General features: G+C 41.5%; 1 protein-coding gene across 1 annotated transcript in view; it reads left to right on the top strand.

Moving 5' to 3' along the window:
- SLCO3A1 (solute carrier organic anion transporter family member 3A1) overlaps nucleotides 1-17,807 on the top strand; it is a 49,770-nt gene that overhangs the window by 28,353 nt on the left and 3,610 nt on the right. The window contains exons 3-7 of the mRNA XM_015824218.1: nucleotides 6,569-6,667; nucleotides 9,104-9,370; nucleotides 14,184-14,348; nucleotides 15,358-15,556; nucleotides 16,159-16,294. Of these exons, the coding sequence (XP_015679704.1) occupies nucleotides 6,569-6,667; nucleotides 9,104-9,370; nucleotides 14,184-14,348; nucleotides 15,358-15,556; nucleotides 16,159-16,294 (866 nt within the window). The remainder of the gene's footprint in view (nucleotides 1-6,568; nucleotides 6,668-9,103; nucleotides 9,371-14,183; nucleotides 14,349-15,357; nucleotides 15,557-16,158; nucleotides 16,295-17,807) is intronic.

Raw genomic sequence — 17,807 nt, forward strand, 5'->3', positions numbered from 1 at the left:
AGAAGAAATAGCCTAGTTTGCAAACCTAGAGAATTTGGGACCGTTTACTGAAGAAATTGCTTGCTGCCTATGTGGTCACCACACGTTCAGAAATTAATCATGGAGAGTAACTTCAAAATCTGGGTAATGAGTGATTACTAGGCAGAGAAAGCCAGCTGGAGGCTAAAACCTATGAAGAACGGTTGCAGGAATTGGGTATGTCTAGTCTAGTGAAAAGAAGGACTAGGGGGGGACATGATAGCAGTCTTCCAGTATCTAAAGGACTGCCACAAAGAAGAGGGGGTCAACCTATTCTCAAAAGCACAAGAAGGCAAGACAAGAAACAATGAATAGAAACTAATCAAGGAGAGGAGCAACCTAGAACTAAGGAGAAATTTCCTGACAGTGAGAACAATTTAAATTAATGGGATGACTTGCCTCCAGAAGTTATGAGTGCTCTATCATTGGAGGCTTTTAAGAAGAGATTGGACAGCCATTGGTCTGAAATGGTGTGGAATCTCCTGCTTGAGCAGGGTGTTGGACTAAAAGACCTCCAAGATCCCTTCCAATTCTGTTATTTTGTTCATTTTTAATCCAGTGGGTGGAAGAGAATTTCCCTTGAGGTTGCCTTCAGAGGGGAAGAGAGTCCTGGCTGGAATATGGACTCCTTGTACTTACTCGGCTCTTGCATTTACTCTTCTTTGTACCATCTTCTCTCCAGCAATACAAAACCTACCTGGCTTTTTGTGCTTGTGTTTAGTCTCAAGTGAAGATCTCAAGCGAGATCTCCTCCTGCCAGGGGACTTTTTCAATACTATCCCACAGAAAGCTGTCCTCTCCTTGACAAATGGTTGGAGAAATTCAGATTGCCCGATTTCTCTGTTCCTAATTCAGATGGAAAAATTGAAAAGGCTGCTGAGGTGGTCTTCCAGCATGAACCCAACCTTTGGAATTGTCTGCATAACCAAGGAACTGAAACAACCATCAGTCATCAAGCCTTTGTGATGTTGTGGATAGCAGTAATTATTCTGCACTGTGGAAGAAGTCTTGGCCATGACCTGGAGAGTCGGTTCAAGGCCCAGCTCTGGGTAGGTGGGTCACAAGTTGACCCCCAGCTTCTCTGCTACAGAATGTCCAGGAGCAACAATCTATCACCTTCATTTAGGAGATCCTCATGCAGGATCTCATGCAGGATCTCATGCCTAGAAAGCTTTTTTTTTTTTGATGTCATGATGATATGGAAACAGTTATGACCAATTGTTCTCTACTTGCATCCAACTTCTGGAGGCCACAATGATTGTCTCCTCTGAAATCACTGGTCTTCTCTGTGGCTAATGCAGTTTATTATATTCCCAACTATCTTTCCACAGGGAGACATATCCTTTTATTATCTATTACAGCAGCATGAAAATGTAGGACAAGTACGGATTATCTGGAGGTTGTTCCCATTGCCTGAAGAGGGACATTAGAAGCTATTTCAGGATTTGGACAAGCCATTGAGTAAGTGTCAGTGGCTTGTTTTGTGATTAGTTCTTGTTTAGCTTCTAGGAAACAGGAGTATCAAGTCTGTGGGTTGTTTTTGCACTTAGAACACCTGCTTTTTGGGGGAATAACAGAAGTACTTGTCTAAGCTGATCTTTAGAGTATGGTTCAGACAGAATAGCATGCAATTACTACAAACAATGAAAATTTCCAAATCAATCCATATGAGGATGGATGAATTGGGCAGCTTACTTTTCCTACAAATTGGATTTCATTTTTTAAAAATCTCAAGCCCTATCTGATCAGATTACGAAAACAAAACCTGACAGAATTACAGTATTCCAAGTTCTTGTTTTAAAAGGAGTCAGGTTTAAGAGGGACAGTTATTCCATCAGGTTACACCTGTGCACCCATGTAGCTGTTAGAGGACGAAACAAGGAAAACAAAAGAAAATTTAATTCCATGCTTCCAGCATCACATAGACGCCACCTAAATCTTTAGTTGCTAAGCACACAAAATATCCCTGACTACATGGACACAATCTATTTCTATTTTTTTCCCCACATTGGAATATATTTTAAAACGTGCACTGTTGGGGTTTTTTCATGTGCATAAAAGAAGAAAAGGTTAAAACGATGTAGATCAGCAGAGGACATCACCTAGTCAACATTGGCTAAAGAAAAAAAAGGAAGCTTATGCACAAAAATGGAAGGACAACGAATGAATGACTACAAAAGTTGAAGGAGTTAGCAGAGATGGCTAAATTGACTGCTTTGGTTAAAGAAAAGAATACAATTAATTTTGTTTCTACTTGGAAACCGCTTTTGGACTTTGTGCTTGAAGTGGGAAAAAAAAGAAACTCTGATTTTGGATCTTGCTTAGCAACAAATTTTGGGCTCAATTGTATTGATAAGTTGAGGATTGCCTGTGCTTCGTTTCACACCCTTTTCACGTGTCTCTTTTTATCTATCTTTCAACGTCTAATAAATTTTAAACGTCTTCCTTTTCCCAAAACAAACCCATCAGAGCACAGATCTTGGATAGTTTGCAAACAGTTTTTCTTTTAATCCACAGCTTTCCATCTGTCGAGATTTCTGTCTGTTGATAGTTTTGCAGAGATGCTATCAATCCTTTTTGATAGCATATCACTCAGAGGGGGCAGGATTTTAATGAGTACATCAACCATTTAAAATTACACTTTTTCCCCAGCTATAATGAATAAAATTTCAATATATTGGTCAGTAATTTAAATTGGGGTGTGTTTTGGAGGAATTAATCACTGGGTTCTGGTTTTTGTTTTCCTCTCTCCCCAAATTGCATAGCTTATATACCTTCTAGTCTGTGACTCCTAAATATTCTTATGGCATCTTCCTATTTCCAAGTAATTTCTTTTCTGTATTTTAGCCTAGCATCCCACTGATACATTGGTGAAAACACCTTCTTGGTGGTTGCCAATGAAAAGGACCGCAGCTAGTAATAGGCAAGGCTAAATATGTCCTTTTCATTGAATTTCAAGACCCAAAGAAATTTGGCTCCTGGAAGTGCCCACCAGCATATTGAGAACCGAACTGAACCCAACAATCAATAGGAATTAAATTATAAATAGTTAAATGATCCAATCTGGAGCCTTAGCAAGCAAGACGACTCGATCGTGATGCATCTGCACCCCAATCCATATTTGCTTATTAAAATAGCACCTGGTCTCCCTCTGTTTCATCCTATATCTTCCATTCGGCTATCTTCCAGATGCTTAGTTAATTAGCTTTAGCGAGGATGAAAGGACCTCCTTGAGATTCCATTTCATTTCTTGGGGTCTGGCTATTGATCTCTTTGTTTCTCCAGAGTCCAGCCGGGAAGCCACTGATCTTTTTGAGTCGTTTGTTTTGAAGTCTATAACACAGGCCCGCATTGTGGACAGGATCTCTGAGTCACAACGTTAAAAAGCTCCTGGGGTTTGTTTGATCCAGAGCTTGTTTTACCCATTCTTTATGGCGTTTATTTCCTCTGCTCCGGTAACTCTTCCATATGGCAGAGCAAAACAAACACACTCCAGTTCACCTCCCGTGTAAACCACCTGGCCTCTCCATCATCATGGACACATGCGGACACATACGGGCAGCATTGTCAACAACGATAGAATAAGATGTCCCCATTTTGAACTGGTAGCTATAAAGCTGAAAGGCTGGTGTTTATTCCAGTCTCTGAAAAAGTCAGATCCAACTCAGAAACAGAGAAAACACACCAATTCTGGGCTTTGAATCCTATTTTTTTTCCTCTCCTCAATTTCCTCAATTCCGTAATTTTTCCCCCCTCAGCATCTATCAACCGGAGAACTGGCCAATGAAACATTCTATCTTTTGAGTTTTCAAAACCCAAGATTATATAGTTTATGGTACCATCCCTGTCCCACAACCAGTGCTGTACCTCTGGATGTTCGCAGGAGATGTGTGTAGAAGACAAATGAACGTTGTGAGATCATGATGTGAGGGCCACATTTTCTGCACTTGTGTCTCGATTTGCACACACGCGCACAAGGGGCAGAGTTTGCATGATAACCCTGGTTTCGTCATTTTGATATGCCTACAGATCCTGCAGACACTTATTTCAATCAGCCTATAGACTTTGCAGATACTTCCCATCCCTTCAAGCCATTGACCCCTTTGCGTGCATTTTGTGGTCCAGTCCTTGCAATGCTCTGGATGCTGCAGGATTTGGCCTCTACTTGGAGGATCCGGAAGTTGATCCAGTTCATCAGCAGACAATATAACAAGGCCCCACTTAAACAGCCCAAATCTGGAAGATAAGATTAGAGAGGTTGATAGTTTTCTTACAGTTGTTTCGTTACCCGAACTAGGTAACATCATCAGTGCTAGCAAGAAAACAACCAAGTTTAGGGAGCACAGAGTATCCCTCATTTCAATCCTACAACTATTCTCAAGTTGCTAATTTTCACAGTCTTTTAAGAAAGTTGTCTTCTCAAGTTCAACCCCTAGTCCTTCTCCCCCCTCCCCCCAGTATCCTCAGTCATAAATGTCAGGGGATTTCCAGAACTTCGGTCTGGTGTTTTTCCACTTTACCTGGAATTGCAAAGAACGAGCCTGGGAAAATATATGTTGGAGTTGTGGTTCCCACCCATATTCCTCTTTTTCTTTTTTTTCCCCAATCTTTTTCTTTTTTCTTTCTCTCTCTCCTTTTGCTTTAGCATCCTCTAGTGGTAGAATCTTAGATAGGAGAGAAAAAGAAAAGGCCTCAAAAATTCCTTCATAGGAATATCCAAGGATTAGTCCAATTTTGCACCGGGTTTATTTAACACCTTAATTTCTCTCAAGTGGAGCCTCTCCAGACACCTTGTAATCTAATCTTCTCTTACCTGATCAGGTCCAAATCCCAGGTCTGAAAGGTGTCTGTTGCAGGTAATCCTCGGTTTACAACAACAATTGGGACGGAGCTTTTGTTGTTATATTCTTACTCCTGGGAGGAATTATCAGGCCTTGTGATGCATCCGCCATCTATCAAGCAAGGGGCTGAGATGCTTGGCATAATTTGTCCAGCTACCTTCTAATTAGGATTTTGACTAATCTGCTGGGGAGCCACTGACAATTAATATTGATGAGAGCAGAAGAAAGAAATGGGAGGGGGGTGGTGGATCAAAACTAAATTTGATTTAATTTCACAGTAATTTAAATTTAATTAACATAACTCCATATGATCGTGGTCTGTGTGTTTGAGAATGTTCTCTTTCCATCACATTAAAAATTACAACTTGGCTGCATTCAAGCATTTCTGTGAGTAGGGGGGAAGGGGGGGGAATGGGGTATTCTTAGGTTGTTCGTCTCTGCAATAACTTGAAACAAGAGCTGGACCAAATGCTCTGTTTGAAGGAGTAAGTGCTACTACTCAACTCAAAATTATTTACAATATCAGAAGGACAGGTTAGAATTCTACTGTGGGATCCTTGGTGCTCTCTGAGCTTGGTTGGGTTTTGTTTGTTTTTTGCAGACATTTCATTACCCAACTATGTAACATCACCAGTACAAGATGGGAGTGGGGTTTGCTCTCTAGTCTAGCACTGATGATGTTGTTTAGTTGGGTAATGAAACATCTGCAAGAAAACAGCCAAGCTCAGAGAGCACCAAGGACCCTTCATTTCGACCCTGAGCTGTAAACGTTCTCATCTATTAGAATTCTACTTCCTGCCTTGCAAGATTGGGGATCCCAGAAAAAAAAACCCTTCAATTTGGTGACCCAAAAGTGCTTTTCCAAAAGACAAAGTGGACTTTCTTGGTCGCAACACAACACGAGCAAAAAATGACAGAAAGCCAAGTTATCGACCCTACAGTTTAGATATGAAAAAATACAAAAAAACCCAAAACAAAACAGAAGAACCAACGCAGATGAGAGAGGACAATGAATGGCATGTCACAGAGAACAGGCCGTTGGGTGAGAAATCTGTCTAACAAAGAGCTTGCTCAAATACAAAATAATGTTTTACATCAAGAAAGTCCAGTTGTTGGTTTTTTTTTTTGGAAAAGCACCTTTAGGACAACCATGACCTGGATGATTGAGAATGTCCATAGACCTTAATAATAACAATAAACAATAACAATAATAATGTTGGAAGGGACCTTGGAGGTCATCTAGTCCAACCCCCCCTACTCAGGCAGGAAACCCTATACCATTTTAGACAAATGGCTGTCCAGTCTCTTCTTAAAGACTTCCAGTGTTGGAGCATCCACAACTTCTGGAGGCAAGGAGTTCCACTGGTTAATTGTTCTAACTGTCAGGAAGTTTCTCCTTAGTTCTAGGTTACTTCTCTCTTTGATTAGTTTCCATCCGTTGCTTCTTGTCCTGCCTTCGGGCGCTTTGGAGAATAGCTTGACTCCCTCTTCTTTGGGGCAGCCCCTGAGAGATTGGAAGACTGCTATCATGTCCCCCCTCGTCCTTCTCTTCATTAAACTAGACATACCCAATTCCAGCAGCCGTTCCTTATATGCTTTAGCCTCCAGACCTCTAATTTTGCGAGTTCCACACTCTCCAGAATGAAGTTTCACACCAGGAGCAGATCTGGGACGGTCCCTTTTCTTATCTTCACTGTGTTCCTTTGCAGGGATCCTGTTTACAATGCTGGTGTTTGGACCGGCCTGTGGATTTATCCTGGGATCTTTCTGTACCAAAATCTATGTGGATGCTGTCTTCATTGACACAAGTAGGTAACCTTTCCACCTGGGGTACACATAGAATAAGAAATGTTTTTTTAACAGCAGGCCACGAAGCGTCAAAAGAGAAAGAAGGAAGGAAACCTTTGTGTTTGGAAAGATTTGGGGTGTAACTAGATCAGTGGTTCTCAACCTTTTTAATGCCGCGACCCCAACCGGTCGTAAGTCGAGGACTAAACCGGTCGTAAGTCGAGGACTACCCAACCGGTCGTAAGTCGAGGACTTTCCCTGCCTGGGAGCGCCGTGCATGCGTGGTTCTGCCCCCTGCGCCGGCCGAGGCGTAGCTGGCAAGCGGCAGAGACGGAGCAGGCCGACCACCAGCTGGCCCAGCCCAAGGGAGGTAAGGCACCCGCCGGAAAAGGGGGAAAAAAATGGCAGACAGCCTTGCTTGGTGACCCCCGTGAAATGGTCAATCGACCCCAAATGGGGTCCCGACCCACAGGTTGAGAACCACTGAACTAGATGCTCTGCCTGCTATCCAGCTTGTTTGAGTTTTTATTTAATTGTATGTTCAGTTGAGAAATTGAACATCAAGCCACTGCCCTATTGTACCCAAGGAAAGTACAAGAACATTTTAAATTGTATTTATATTTGTTGCAAAGTGTATTTATATATATATATATATATATATATATAAATAGAAATAAAAATAGAAAAAAGGTGGGTACTGTTGCTATAGATGGTACGTTTTATCTTCTTGTTCACTTGCATTTATACTCATTAACATTTATACTGTTATTATGGGGCTTCATAATAAAGCCCCAAGTCCTGCATCCAATGTGGGTTTTGTTTTTTTAAAAATAATTTTGCAATATTTTCTCTATGTGACCACTAGAAGGCACTATATGACCAGTTTCATTGTGTTGGAATTTGTTAGGCATACTTGTGATATTATATAGCAGGGGTCTTCAAACTTGGCCCTTTTATGACTTGCGGACTTCAACTCCCAGAATTCCTCAGCCAGGCATGCGTGCCTGGCTGAGGAATTCTGGGAGTTGAAGTCCGCAAGTCATAAAAGGGCCAAGTTTGAAGACCCCTGCTCTATAGGAAACCTAACATGTGAAGCTACCTATGCCTGATCCTAGAGCACCCTCTGACATATCTGGACAGGAGTGAAGAAGGGAGGGAGGGAGAGAGAGAGACATGATATATCATGAACATGTCCAGTGTAAAGTTATGTTTGGCAATCAGAGATATGCCCTACATACACTCTATATTTTATTTTTAATTTTAAGCACCTATTATATTTTTGCTTTTCTGTTTTGTTCCTTTGGGGATTTTTTTTCTTTTTCTGTTACTATTTTAAAAGTAATAAACACAAATTATTGGTATTATAATGCCAATGAGAGCATGAGTGTTTCCAGCTGTATCTTAGCTGGACTTGCAAAAGACACTGGACTAGGAGAAATAAGGTAGGTGTAGAAACCTACCATTACCTTAACATGTTGTGAGCCAGCTCATCACCTTAGGCCAGAGGTCCCCAACCTTGGCAACTTTAAGACTTGTGAACTTCAACTCCCAGAATTCTGGGAGTTGAAGTCCACAAGTCTTAAAGTTGCCAAGGTTGGCGACCCCTGCCTTAGGCCACAACCTGATTTGTTTGCTTGAGTACAGAACGTTACACAAAGATTGCCAGGGTAGTCTGTTAACTCAGGTTTTGTGTCTTGTGCATATGGGGAAGCCACAAAGACCACACTTTTTGGAAAACAATTAGGTTGCAGGCACAAGAGAGCCATATTAGTCATTGACAAAGAGATCACAAACTATCATTTTGGCCTGTTCTGGGGAATGTTGGAATTCATTTAAAACAAAATAGGTATTACCCAAAATAGCAATTTGCTGCTAATGTCAATAGTAATTATCTCTCAAGCACCAGAGGACAGGACAAGGAGTAACAGATGGAAGTTTATTAAAGAGGAGAAATTTCCTATCAGTGAGAACAATTAACAAATGGAGCTGCTTGCCTCCAGTAGTTGGGAGTGCTCCATCGCTGGAGGTTTTTATGAATACATTGGACAACCATGTGTCTGAAATGGTAGAGGGTCTCCTGCTGGAGCAGGGGATTGGACTAGATAAGGCAGGGGTCTCCAACCTTGGCAACTTTAAGACTTATCTTACAGGAAAGCAAAGTCCACTGGAATGATGAGAGGGGAAAAAAAACTTTAAGAGTAGAGCAATCTTCTTACTAAAAATGAAAAGCCCCAATCATCTGGTGAACCTGGTTCATCTGTTAACCCCCAAACAGGTAGGTTCCTACACTGACCAGAGGGATGGATCCCTGATCCTAACTGGTGATATTGAAAGGCTGAGTCCTGAGTCCTGTTCATTCATCTCCTGAGTCCTGTTATCCCATTGGCGCTCTCCTCTTAGGTGCTGACGTCCTTGTCTACCCCAGTGAAGACCCCCCATCTCTTTGTTCTTTGCAGGCAAGCTGGATATCACCCCTGATGACCCTCGGTGGATTGGCGCATGGTGGGCCGGCTTCTTGCTTTGTGGTGCCTTACTTTTCTTCTCGTCTCTCCCGATGTTTGGATTCCCACAATCCCTGACCCGCCAGCCGGAGCACATAGCAGAGGTAGAGGAAGCCATGTTGCCAGAAGAGGACTATGAAAGGCCAAAACCAAGCAATGGGATTCTCCCACCGCACCCCATGGAAGCCAACGATGATCCATCTTGCTTCCAGCAGTTGAGAGGTGACGCACTTCCTTCATAGCCCAGGTGGCTTCTGCGGGAGCCAAACAGGTTAATGACTAGCTAGATTCCCTACCCGATGCAGACCTTAGATTGCCTTGCACAGCTTAACTTCTTTCCCTTTTTTCATATAAATATTTTATTGATTTTCTATTTTTGCAATCAAGTACTTAATAGACAACGCGTTGACTGGGTCCATTAGTAATTCAGTGGTATATATAAGCTTCTTCAAACTAAATCCAATATTACACCATCCAATACATCCTCTCTTCTTCCAGTAATAGACATTTTCCCACACTAAGCAAATACAATTGTTATTAATAAATATACAGTGGAATATCAGCATCTTCGTTAACAGTTTTCTAATAGTATCAATAATATCAGTTTAAAATATCTTTTCTAACCAAAACATATCTTAGTTGCATTTGCACTCAATATCCATTTGTTCAGTCAGTATCCTATTTTCGCTTTTCCTGTTTCCCATCCATGTTCAAAATATCCCCATCATTTATAATTTCAAAGCAAGTTATATTTGGGTAACCAAAAGCTTCCCTTATTCAAACGTCTTAGCATTTTCTTATTTTTCCTTTTCATGCCAAGATACGATATTCTGATTACAAATCTTATTCATCTAGTTATAATAATACTTCTACTTCTAGCAATCTATTCTTAACCATATTCAGACATCTAATCAATAATATAATATCCCCTAACTTCTTTCCCTCAGGACTAACACCCAAGGCTTTAATTTTTGTTTTTATTTTTTCAATCAAATGGTTGGTAGAATAACTTCTTTCTCTTAAATCGTTATTCTGCCAACCATTTGATAGGGGGAAAAATAAAATAAAAATTAAAGCCTTGGGTGTTAGTCCTGAACACTGAAAGGACAACTGAATTAACACTTGATCCGGTTCACCTTCTTGGGTGACCTTGGCTTGACACAGCAAGCAGTTTTTCCATTTGTTCTCATGGAAACCTTTGATCCCTTGTCAGTAGAACATTTGCTTTTAGGATCAAATAGTCTGTTGTATCTTGCTCTCGTCCAGTGATGGGTGGGCATTACCGTGCCACTTTAAAAGTCACTGTGAGCAAAAGCATGGTTGCTCTGGAGACAGGCGACTCCTTTTTTTGAACCAACCACAGAGAGGACTTTTCATCTGAGCCACAGAACTGCAGGTAGTCCTTGATACAGGACACTTCATTTAGTGACTGTTCGAAATTACAGTGGTGCTGAAAAAAGTGACTGTTTTTCACACTTATGACCATTGCAGCATCCTCAGGGTCATGTGATGATAGATAGATAGATAGATAGATAGATAGATAGATAGATAGATAGATAGATAGATAGATAGATAGATAGATAGATAGATAGATAGATAGATAGATAGATAGATAGATAGATAGATAGATAGATAGATAGATAGATAGATAGATAGATGACAATCAACCAGTGGAACAGCTTATTCCCAGAAATCATGGGTGCTCCATCACTGGAGATTTTTAAGAAGAGACTAGATATTCACCTGTCTGAGACGGTATCGGTTCTCCTGCTTAGCAGGGGGCTGGACTAGAAGACCTCCAAGGTCCCTTCCACTTCTATTCTATTCTATTCTATTCTATTCTATCCTAATTCTAATTCTAATTCTAATTCTAATTCTAATTCTAATTCTAATTCTAGATAGATAGATAGATAGATAGATAGATAGATAGATAGATAGATAGATAGATAGATAGATAGATAGATAGATAGATAGATAGATAAACTTTGTCCCTTTAAATGTACACTAATCAGCATACATTAAAATGAAATTTCATTGCATTCAGCTCTCAAAGGGTAACCACCTCCAAATATACACTGCGTAAACATGACCAAAAAATAATAATCCATATACCCACATACACATATATGATATAGAGAAACAACACAGTCTAGTTCATATGTATACATACAGTATACATGGTGACCCCCCCCAAAAAAATCCTGCAAATTTAAAAGACGGAAAAATTCAGATGCTTAAGTAACGGAGGTTACTTAATATGATGGCATATCTGGCGTTTTCCTTAAGGGGCCACTTGTTCAGCTCTGCTTTCTCACTCCAACCTCTGCTAGCTGGAGCACCTGGTGCAAAAAAAAGAAAAAGAAAAAGAAAAGTGCTAAACCACGTTAGACAAGGTGGGAAAACAAAGCAGGTGTGAAGTGGAATGAGAAATTTGCAGGAGGCAAGCGACCCCCGTTGAAGACTCAAGCAGCACTTCAACCAACATAATTTCAGCCTAAATGATCTTCACTTGGAATTTGCACAGGGCTTGGTTGCCACATATTAAAGAATGTGACACTTCTCTTGCTCACATTAGCATCCCATCTGCCTCAAGATGAGTTCTCTCCAGAGTAATTAAAATCCCTCCCCAAGTAGAAAGTTGCTCTGGCTGATTCGTTAATTGAGGAGTAAAAGCTCCTCAACTTCTCAGCTTTTGCATTCGCTTCCTCAAAGCCAAGAGGAAGCTTTCTGGAGTTTTGTAGATAAGCTGGGGACAATCTTGGAGTGAAATAAATAACAACAATGACAATAACAATACCAATAGCACTTAGAATTATATACTACTTCACTGTGCTTTACGGCCCTCTCTAAGCGGTTTACGGAGGCAGCAAGTTGCCCCCAACAATCTGGGTCTTCATTTTACCGACCTCGGAAGGATGGAAGGCTGAGTCAACCTTGAACCACGTCAGGATCGGACTCCAGGCTGTAGGCAGAATTTGATTGTAATACTGCATTCTAAGCATTCTGCCAGCACAACAACAACAACAACAATAAACACCATTGGCATTGACAAATTCGCCATTAGTCAATTGTAAAAGGCGGCTTTACTAGGAACTGCTTACATCCTGCGACGATATCTGTAATATACCATCAAACATCCACATCTGCCTATCCCAGGTCCTTGGGAAGGACTCGATAGGTAGACAAAAATGCCAAATCCAGTCTGAACATCTGGCTGACTGTGCGATAATCCATAATAATAATAATAGGCATTTTTTCTACCTATCGAGTCCTTGCCAAGGACCTGGGATAGTCAAACATCCACATCTGCCTATCCCAGGTCCTTGGTAAGGACTCGATAGGTAGACAAAATTGCCACACCCAGTCTGAACATCTGGTGGACTGTGCGATGATTAATAATAATAATAATAATAATAATAATAATAATAATAATAATAATAATAACTTCAAGCTGGCAGAATTGTAACTTGACTATTATTTATCATATGGCACATTCCCATCACATTTCAAGAAAAAAGCGAGAGATAAATATACAAAAACACGAGATATAAAATAAAACTTCACTGGCATTTTGTAACACCTGAAGACGTGTGAAAGCAACATGCACCTTCTCAGATGTCTCCAGCAGGGGATGGTTGATTCCATTCAGCTACTACCAAGAGATCCCTATTTGACCAGTGGATTATCTGCCATTGGTATAGAAAATGAAGCAGGACCAGTGGTGGGATTCAAATATGTGAACAGCCGGTTCTCTGTGTGGAGGTCCATTCTGGGCCTCGGCAGCAAAAAATTAGCTACCGGTTCTGCCGAAGTGGTGTGAACCGGCTGAATCCCACCACTGAGCAGGACCCATTCTAACACAAGATCCGGAGCATATCTAGAGACCAGAATGGAACTTAGCTTTTCCATAGTTTCGTGCTATTGGCCCAGTAATCAGAATCAAACTAAGCACCCATGCAATGCATTCAGCGATCACTAGATGGTCCTGTGTATCTCTTAATAGTCCAGGTGAGTTAGACTGGCAGTGTAATATATATACACAGATCATAGATACCTCTTGTGGCTTTCTGTTAATATGGTCCAAACACAACCAAAGCAACAAAGGATAAAATCGCAAACAAAACTTAAATGTACAAGAAGAAGAAGAGGGATATTCTTTTTCCAGAGCTGGGATTAATTGAGCTCTTGGCATGACTTTTTTTTTTTCAAACTGTAGGCAGAAAAAACATATTTCTCTAAAAGAAGGAGAGACTTCTCCAACAATCTCTTCCAAAGGTGGAACTCCCACAGTGGTGACATTAGCACCAATATCAAAAAGGCTGCAGGGATGGAAAGATGGACAGCAAAGACCTGTCTATGGATGGATGGAAAGAGGACTTTGCCAGGATGGAGAGTATACAGGCACATACACAAACACATCACTACCTGTCTATGGAGATTCTCAGTCATCCAGGTCATGGTTGTCCCAAAGGTGCTTTTTCAGGAGGCAACTGGACTTTCTTGTTTTTCTTTGAAGATGTTTCGCTTCTCATTCTTCAGCTCTCACCAGATGGTGGGGAATGGAAGGATTTATATTCCTTGCAGACAGCTGGTCATTTGTCTTCTACCCTGATATTATCCTGATGACCTTCAGTGGATTGGAAATAGACAAGCAGAAACCCATGGCTTAAACTCATTGGTCAAAACTTCATCTGGTAGATCCTTTTAGCTGAACCAGCTATGGTTTATCTCAGGGTTTATTCCGCAGGCCAGATGCGTCATGCTGAAACCGCGGTCACCCCATTGCCGGCCATGGGAAAAAAGTTGTGATACGTGTTACGTGACGTTGCGAGTTTGACACCCCTGGTTTATCTGATTTTGCCCCCACAGCTGGAGTCATCCCATGGAATTTTCTCCCTGTCCACATGGGATGTGTTGATAGATGGGTCTGGAGAAAACCCCAGAGATGCACCGTTAAGGAAATTAAAGCAGGGCACGGAGGATAGAAACCTTATTGTGAAATTGTCCCTCCCTTCTTCTCTCTTCCTCCCTCCAGTGATCCCAAAAGTAACTAAGCACTTGCTGTCCAACCCGGTGTTCACCTGTATTGTTCTTGCGGCATGCATGGAGATTGCGGTGGTGGCAGGTTTTGCAGCCTTTCTTGGCAAGTACCTAGAACAGCAGTTCAATCTCACAACGTCGTCGGCCAACCAGTTACTAGGTAAGTAGCCAGAAGGGGTCAACTCTTCCTCTTCCGGTGAAAGGTAGAACCTAAGTGTCAACTTCCAGCTCAAGCATCCCCCCCAAAAAAATCCAGGATTATTTTCATTTCTGAAAGGCTTATTGTTTATTGAAAACATGGCCTGGTAAAGGCAAGGTAAAACTAACTCTAAAATCCCAAGGCATCAGACAATAGCAAATAGAATAGAGAATAGAATAGAATAGAGAATAGAATAGAATAGAATTATAGAATAGAATAGAATTATAGAATAGAATAGAATAGAATAGAATAGAATAGAATAGAATAGAATAGAATAGAATTATGGAATAGAATTATAGAATAGAATAGAATAGAATAGAATTATGGAATAGAATTATAGAATAGAATAGAATAGAATAGAATAGAATAGAATAGAATAGAATGGAATGGAATGGAATGGAATGGAATGGAATTATGGAATTATGGAATTATGGAATGGAATAGAATAGAATAGAATAGAATAGAATAGAATAGAATAGAATAGAATAGAATAGTTGAAAGGGACCTTGGAGGTCTTCTAGTCCAACCCCCTGCTCAGGCAGGAAACCCTATACCATTTCAGACAAATGGTTGTCCAATCTCTTCTTTAAAACTTCCAGTGTTGGACCATTCACAACTTCTGGAGACAATATAACAATGACTTTCCCAGACAACCCACCCCACCCCAGAGGTCCACGGAGCTCATGTAAACATGTTCTCTTTGTTATGGGATCCGTCTGCTATCTTCTTCACACCTGCTAGAATGTCCTTGAAAGTTTTCCATACTGCCGACTTTCAGCAAGCTTCCGTAGAAATGGGGAGGTTTCGTTTTTCTCCCCCACCCTTATTCTAAGGGCATGACGAAAACAGAGAGGCACGTAAGCTGCCAAATTTTCACTCTTGACACTAAGAACCAAAGAAGTGCATTGAGTTGGGATCAGCCTGAAAACCCAAAATCAAGCCACTTTCTGTTGTTTTTTTTTTTTTACAGGCATGACAGCTATTCCCTGTGCATGTTTGGGCATCTTCCTGGGAGGCCTCTTAGTGAAAAAACTGAGCCTTTCTGCCCTGGGTGCCATTCAGATGGCGATGTTGGTCAGCCTGGTGTCCACGGCTTGCTACGTTTCTTTCCTTTTCCTGGGCTGCGATACGGGACCCGTGGCTGGCATTACCGTTCCCTATGGAAACAAGTAAGTGAGGGAAAGAAAGGTGTTGCTCACGACGGGATTTAAAAAAAAAAAAAATAAGTGGTCCTGCAGGCTTGCATCCCACCCTTACAGAAGACCTTAGGGATGGCCTCATAAAGTTGTAAGAGACTTAAGAGATCCCGAAATCCAACGCGACAAACCATCCTTGATAGGTGACTATCCAGCCTCTTTTGGTGGGGTTGTTGCTGGATTTAGCAGGCATAACTAGATTTGGCAGAGAAAGCGGTGAAGGCATCTGCAAGAAGCAGAAGGAAAATGGGAATAGGAATCGTCATGAAAAGATGTTTTTTTTAAAAGGTGGTTTATTCCAAACTTGGAGCCAGTTCAAGTTGTTCTTTAACAACTTGATGGATTCACGGCTTGTCTGTTCTTTACAATATCAAAGGGTATTAGAACACCCCTGTGGGATAGATAGCCTGGATTGACAGATAGTGACAGGCTCAAAGTCATCCTCAGACGTTCCAGAACTTCACAATTCTTTCTTTCTTTCTTTCTTTCTTTCTTTCTTTCTTTCTTTCTTTCTTTCTTTCTTTCTTTCTTTCTTTCTTTCTTTCTTTCNCCATCCATCCTTCCTTTTTTTGTAGGTCAACCATCTCCAGCTTGGCCCCTTATTCTGCCTGCAATAGCAACTGTAAATGTCAAATGGATTCCTTCACTCCAGTCTGTGGGACCGACGGCATCACGTACTTATCTGCCTGTTTTGCTGGCTGCACCAACATGGTAATAATCCCTTATTTCTTCCTTTCTTCAATCTATTTCAGTCAACTGTTCTCTTCTTAGTTCTAGGTTGCTTCTCTCCTTGATTAGTTTCCATCTGTTACTTCTTGTCTTGCCCTTTACCTTTCTCCTTTATCTTTCTATTGTATTTTAGTCTTATCAGCAAGCTGGGCTTGAGCAAAAGGTGGAGTGGAATTGGAATGTAATTGAATGCTTCCATTTAGAAGCATTTTCCCCTCCGGGAAACCCAGAATCTCCCTTTTATCTCTTCCTTGCCAGGGATCTGAATTTATGGTAATTTTCTGAGAGTCCTGCTTACTTGAAAGACTTGAAAGAATCAAAGGAAAAGTACAGTGACGTGGTTCCGATAAAAGGTCACATTTTTTCCGAACTGTTTTGCTGTCTCCGTTGGCAAAGGAGCAACAGAGAGAGATATTTTTGCCTCTTGCCAAGATCTTTGTTTGCATGAAAAGAGCAGCGCCACATTGGTAGAGTAACCCCACGTGTGCCAGTGGGACTCATTGTCATGCTGGGATTCTGCAGAACTATCTATTTCTCTTCCGAAATCAGCCAAGGTCAACTCAGTGCTGCCATTTCCGAAGCTACAATAACAGTCGTGGTATAGCTGGGTGCTTGTTAATGTCTGGAGAATGCCTGCGGAAATCTGAGACGCCAGAATAGAGTCTCTAGACAAAGGAGGGCATTCTGTGCTGCCTCCCACTGTGTCAATCTCAAGAGGTTCCTTGGTTCTTCCAGGAGTTTTAGGGGACGAAATGCAAGAAGGTTTATCTAGAGGGGGTGCTATGGTCTTCATTCACCGAACTAGGTAACATCATCAGTGCTAGAAGGGAGTGGATTGTGCAGAGAGGAGGAGGATTATGGGGTCCTTGGTGCTCTCTGAGCTTAGTCCAGTGGTGGCGAACCTATGGCACGGGTGCCAGAGGTGGCACTCAGAGCCCTCTCTGTGGGCACACGCGCCGTCGCCCCAGTCCTAGGCCTTCAGCTGGGTTTTATAAAACCTTTTCGCTTTAGGCCTCTGCCACCGTGTGCAAAAAAAAAAAAAAGGTTCAATCAGTCAATTTCAACTTCTCACGGGAAAAAAAAAAGATCTCACAAAGTTGGAATTGATTGAATTTTTTAGTCCCACCCAGTCTGCCATGACCACTGTAGCCACGCCCACCCAATGGGCCATACCCACCCGGCACCCGACGATGCATAGGTGGGTTTTGGGTTACAGTTTGGGCACTCGGTCTCTAAAAGGTTCGCCATCCCTGGCTTAGTCGTTTTCTTGCAGACATTTCATTAACCAAACTAGGCAACATCATCAGTGCTAGAAGGGAGTGGGGTGTGTGAGAAGAGGAGGACTATGGGATCCTTGGTGCTCTCTGAGCTTAGTTGTTTTCCTGCATTACCCAAACTAGGTAACGTCATCAGTCTTTGTCTAGAGCAGCGGTTGTCCAAGTATGGTCTAGGACAGGGGTAGGCAACCTCGGCTCTTTTAGGACTCATGGACTTC

Source organism: Protobothrops mucrosquamatus, unplaced genomic scaffold (genome assembly GCF_001527695.2).
Source record: "Protobothrops mucrosquamatus isolate PMUCROS unplaced genomic scaffold, P.Mucros_1.0 scaffold2162, whole genome shotgun sequence".
Taxonomy (NCBI): Eukaryota; Metazoa; Chordata; class Lepidosauria; order Squamata; family Viperidae; genus Protobothrops; species Protobothrops mucrosquamatus.